The sequence below is a fragment of the Amblyomma maculatum genome, chromosome 1, assembly GCF_055883805.1.
Source record: "Amblyomma maculatum isolate TAMU_Amacu chromosome 1, ASM5588380v1, whole genome shotgun sequence".
Taxonomy (NCBI): Eukaryota; Metazoa; Arthropoda; class Arachnida; order Ixodida; family Ixodidae; genus Amblyomma; species Amblyomma maculatum.
This window is the reverse complement of record NC_139344.1, coordinates 143,653,072-143,658,454: the sequence shown is the minus strand read 5'-3', so window position 1 is coordinate 143,658,454 and position 5,383 is coordinate 143,653,072. Positions and strand designations below refer to the sequence as shown.

The 5,383-nt window shown below is 44.3% G+C and overlaps 1 protein-coding gene across 1 annotated transcript in view; it reads left to right on the top strand.

Annotated features, from left to right (window-relative positions):
• The window catches only part of LOC146204214 (annulin-like), a 73,428-nt gene extending 68,747 nt beyond the window's left edge, over positions 1–4,681 (top strand). The window contains exons 20-22 of the mRNA XM_084589160.1: positions 2,049–2,209; positions 3,632–3,771; positions 4,324–4,681. Coding sequence (XP_084445286.1) covers positions 2,049–2,209; positions 3,632–3,771; positions 4,324–4,519 — 497 coding nt within the window. The 3' untranslated portion in view covers positions 4,520–4,681. The remainder of the gene's footprint in view (positions 1–2,048; positions 2,210–3,631; positions 3,772–4,323) is intronic.
• Positions 4,682–5,383: the final 702 nt, after the last annotated feature.

Here is a 5,383-nt window from a genome sequence, read left to right as displayed (position 1 = left end):
TTGACCCTTGAATTGTAATTGGGAAACGACGAGATAGAAAAGTGCGTGATTGTTCAAAATAGTGCTGCAAATGAAAAATACGGAGTAATTATTATTATGGCTGATGTTAATAGTTCGCAATGGTTGCAAGAGGGAAACGAAATAATCGCTTATGTTACCTCTAATTTATAGCGCAGGAGCGACAGAAGAGCAATCGTACGCCTAGGAAGAAAGGAATGAATTTGGTTTGCTGCTATTTTAGTGAGAAGAAATCAAACCATCCGTATATATTTAATGGGATGAATAAACGGATTGGGGGGTGGGATCTTTCTCATAATGGTGAAGAACGCGGGAGCCACGATGTGGGCCGTTCCCTTTTCGATGATACGTAAACTCGAGATACCGTTCCTCCCCGGCTGAAATGTCGCTGATTAACGGAAATGCATTCTTCTTCGGAACTATATTAAGAACAGGGTTCTCAAACTTGATTCTGCAAGATGCCTTTGCTTCACGCCGTCAGCGTCGGCGCCGTCCGCGGCACAGACTTTGGCATGATGGCGAAATGCTGCGCGCCGTCGACTTGCTTATCTTTCGATGGGAGCGACGGCCCACCCGGTGAACTTAGCAGAGTGTCAAGTTGCTCCGTCATTGTACACATGTCTCGAAAGTCGGTGAAGAGGTGTAAAGGTTGCATGGCTCGCAAGGCAACATATGTTGGGGTTCGTGCACTCTTTCCTGGTGACTGAAGGCGTTAGCCGAAAAATAGAGCTAGCCGGGCCAAGCCAAGATAAAAAAGCGTTCGCGTCTCATTGAACTTTTGTAGCGAAAACTTCACTGCGCTAGGTTTTCCAGCTTCGACGTGACACCGCGCCACGTGACCGTTGCCTCGCAACTGTCACGTGGTATAGACCGATAGCTGGGTCAGGAGTTGGAAAGGAAAGGAGGAGGAAAGAAGAAGAAAAAGGAGAAGCAGAAGAAAAAGAAGAGGAGGAAGAAGGAAAAGAAGTAGATGAAGAAGAAAAAGAAGTAGAAGAAGAAGAAAGAATAAGGAGAAGAAAAAAAAAGAAGAACACAGATAAATCGGTAGTTGGTAGACAACAGCTCGTTGATAGGACAGAAGGTTTGGTCGAATGTTGTGAAGGCTAAAGTGTCCGCAGAAAAATTCGCTGCAACGCTCACAATGTTCGCTCTATTGCTAGGTTCAAGCAATGCTTAAACTCCCACAATTTTTTTTTTTCTGGGCGTTTCAATGGCGTCGGTGGCGCCGGGGCGAAGTTCTTCCGCCGGTGAGCCCATTTGCGACGAATCACGAGTATGTTCCGATGTAGAAACACACTCCTTCACCCCACTGATACCAGAGGATAACGATTGAGATGGAAAGTTGGTCTTGTGACTGTAGTTTTCTGCATTCTTGTTTAGGATTTAAATCTGAGCAGGTGCAAGAGGTGGGAATATAATGAAAAGTTGATTGCCGTAAGCAAGAAAACAATCGAATGCTTACACACAGTCAACCAGACTACAGAAAAACCAGGACTGGTCCATTTACAGGTAACGTCGCCTGATTGTTGCGCAAGGGGGGGGGGGGGGGGGGGGGGGGTCCCTTACACATATTGATGGCTATTGGAGTTCCTTCAGGTAAGAAGTTGGAGAACACCTTTTAAGGATAGTATTAAAGAAATTGAATACTGCACTATTCATACCATTTTCACGTACCTTGTTTAAGGGTATTTTTTGCTGAGAATCTATCACATGTGCAACCTTTCGTACATGGAAAGAGTATCACACAGAGCCCTATTTAGTAGTGTCTGGTCGCAAACTACGAAAAAATGTTTGGGTGCTTTCATAAAGTTTTGGTGAAACGTGTAATATAACTGATAGCGCACGTTAGAAGTTTGGCTCTACTCCTGAAGCTCACTGTGCTTTGTATGACGGCATAATTTAGCGAAGCTGCTCTTATATAATTACTGGCTGTAGGCATGTTCGTTCGAGATACTTAAATGAGTGTTTGGAGTGCTCTTTACAGTAACCATATGATAGTGATGACGGTCGCCACGTTACGCATTTTTCAGGGGAGGAAATTTCTCTCGAGGTGACGTACCCGGAGTATGAGAAGTTGCTACTGGACCAGGCCATGTTTAACATCGCAACGCTGGCCACCATTAAGGAGACCAAATTTGACTACTTTGCCCAGGACGACTTCAGGGTGCGCATGCCGGATGTCAAGATTGAGGTTAGTAGACGCCGTGCCACAGTTAGCAGTCAGATGTCACGTCTTTGTGCATATCGGAAGAGCATAACAATTTTCAGGAGAGACCGGGAACTTGCTCTCTTAGTTGCTTTTTACACGCGGGACTGCTTTTGGGATACTTCTCTGTGTTCTGTGCCGCGTTCGCGCCGTGTTTCTGCCGCATTGAGTCGTCCCTATAGCTCACTTAAGACTGAAAATAATGTATGGATTGATGATATGAGCGCACACTCTGAGACAGCGCCATGGCGGGCACTGCGTACCTCACGGTTAATCGTCTCTCTGAGCGCTTCAGCCATGTAAGGTGAGAATTGTTAAGTTTTAATATTATGGAAAAGGCTTAAAAGGTCCATACTAATAACATACTTTGAACATTATTACAATTGCAATAGTCGCAGTATCACTGCCATCATCACACAAGGTGTACAACTTTGCTGTGCTTTTACGTATTATTCTTCGCACATCATCCTTATTTTCAGCGTAGTTGCAATATACGCTAACGATTTTCTTTATTTTATTTTGCACATTGATGAGATGATCTTTGTTCTCTAAAAAGTTTCATTGTTCTAGGTGTTGATTCTTCACAGGGGCTTTAATTTTACGTTTTTCAACCTTACATGTCCAAGCATATGCATTCTCGCAAAAGCTAATTCCTCTTCACTATTTATTTTATTAAGAAAGACCTTCCGAACTTCGCGCTAACCATTACGTCTTCGCTCTACAGGGTTTCCACTTTCTGATGATGTATGAAATACAAAAAGGAAGGACCTCGACAGTAACGTTCAGATACCGGGAGTGCACCGTGACACTGTTTCTTATTGTTATCGGAGTGTCGCGCAAAACGTTTTGTATGATACGTATATGCAGGCGCAAAACACTAGACAATTTTCAATGGTGAAGAGGAGAAAGGTCTGTTTTATGAAACACAATGCACGCATATTGAACTTCATAGCGTCAGAGAGCGAGGAAAAAATCAAGTTGTTACTGTAAAATGAGACGGTATTTTAGCATCAGGTCAGTAGTAAAACTTTAACAACTCTTGGCTTGTCAGCTGATAGAGTACCTGTTTCGTTTGCTGAGTAGACTGAGTGCGGTTATAAAATGTGGTTCCAGAAAAGCTTTGATTTCTACTTCCGACACTTGTCAGGAGTCACCCGACGATGTCACGAGGCTCCTAACATAACCGTCATGATTGACCGACGAGCTGCCCAGTACTGTTCGCATCACCCACTCAGTTCATAGCAAATTACGCATAATTTATTATTTTCACAATTTTGACTGCCTACGCTTGCTCATGCTATATACTTCTGTAGCTTCTTTGGTGTAAAAATTTTTTTTTCTGACAGATATTTTGCATACTCTTCATGAATAGCGATTGTTGAAAACTGCGCGTCTTTGCTGCTGTAGCCTGAGGGCGACGCACTGGTGAAGAAGCCACTGAGAGTCAAAGCCACATTCAGAAACCCGCTGCCAAAGCCGCTGACCAAGGGGCTGTTCGTCATCGAGGGACCTGGGCTCCCGGAACCGCTGAGGCTTCCAGTTAAGCAGTAAGTGTTCCAAGAAAAAAAAAAAAAAAAGGTATTGAATAAGACATTACCGAGTGAGCAGTCTCCTTTGTTCTTTACGAGAATACTAAGGCAATAAATGCGAAAATACTCGAAGAGCGTCTTTTGAAACGTGGCTTTGAAAAAGATGCAACATGGTGGCACTTACTGTCCTTCTCGAAGAGCCAACAGGTTTGAATATGGAAGTAATAAGTTGTCGCTTAGATGGCACCAGCAATTTTGGGGAACTGAAACAGCTACTGCACACACACGCACGACCTCTCAAAATACGCGAGCAAATTATGGCTAGAACGCTAGCTGAGGACCACAGACAGGCGAAGCACTCTCAATGAGTGAAACTCTGTTCGAGTAGGAACTGTCTCCGTTGGAAATGATGTTTAACAATAAATAATTTGTCAAAAGACTGTTCTGCTCATATTGACTAGTTCAGGGCATCCCCCTTCCCAAAAACTATGTCTCTAAGCCCCTCGGTTGACCGAAAAAATTGTAATGACATATTTGTCACTTTCTTTACATGGAGTGCTTTTCTTCCAGGAAAATTCCCGCCGGTGAAGAAGTGACCGTCAACTTCTATCTGACTCCCAAAGCCGCTGGACCAAAAGCCATCATTGCGAAATTCAGCTCCAAGGAGCTGACCGACGTGGACGGCTTCAAGGCTATTGACGTCAGAGAGTCATCCTTCCTAGAATCTACCAACATGGTTACCATGCCCATAGTCGCCACTGCCTGATGAGTTAAAAGTACCCGGCGGAGAATTTATGAAATGGTTGTTTCGCCACCGAAAGATTTCCCTATTTTACATTAGCTCGTCACTTGATAAGTGATGCTGGATACTGAGCATTAAAACATTTTCCGAATACGGTCTTCTTCTCGCTGAACTCTTCGAGCGCTCTGAATGCCCAATAATCCGAGTGGTTTGCACTATTTTAGGCGTAATTGCCGCTTATACGCGCAACTTCTAAAATTGGCACGACCAACCATCACTAATGTATAAAGCCGCAGTTGGTTTTTCAGTGCAAGACAGTATATAAGTGTCACTGACGACGGACATGCAGGAAATCTAAAAAGCGAAATGCTCTCCTCAACAATCCCTAAATAGTTGCGCAGTAGAATAGGAAAACAATTCGCCTATCTGTTACCGACATCAGTCGCATTTATAACATCACCTTCGTTCAACCCCCCCCCCCCCTCCCTCTCCCTACTCCATCTCTCTTTTTATTTAAGCCTGTACAAACCAGGATACCTAAGATCCATGCATCATCTTTCTTCCTCTGGTCTTGCAGTCATCATTCCATCGCTTAAGTGAACTCCTTTCACCCTCATGTCGAAGGAGAAAAAATGTGCCTCCTTGCTACCCCGGCGCCCTCGCAAGTGAGCCGTTATTTTGTTTTGTTTGAACCGATCAAAGAACCCCAGTGTTAAAGGTACGGTGAGCTGAAAATAAGGACTTGCATCTTCTGCTCGGTGCCGCGTGCTGCTTATACCAGCTGAACACTGGTCGCTGGCGTCCGCTCTCCTAATTCCGAAGAATCTTCCAACTCGTCGGAGCTTTTTTCAGCTTTGGGTGCTTAGGGCTGGCCCTGCAACCAGTCGT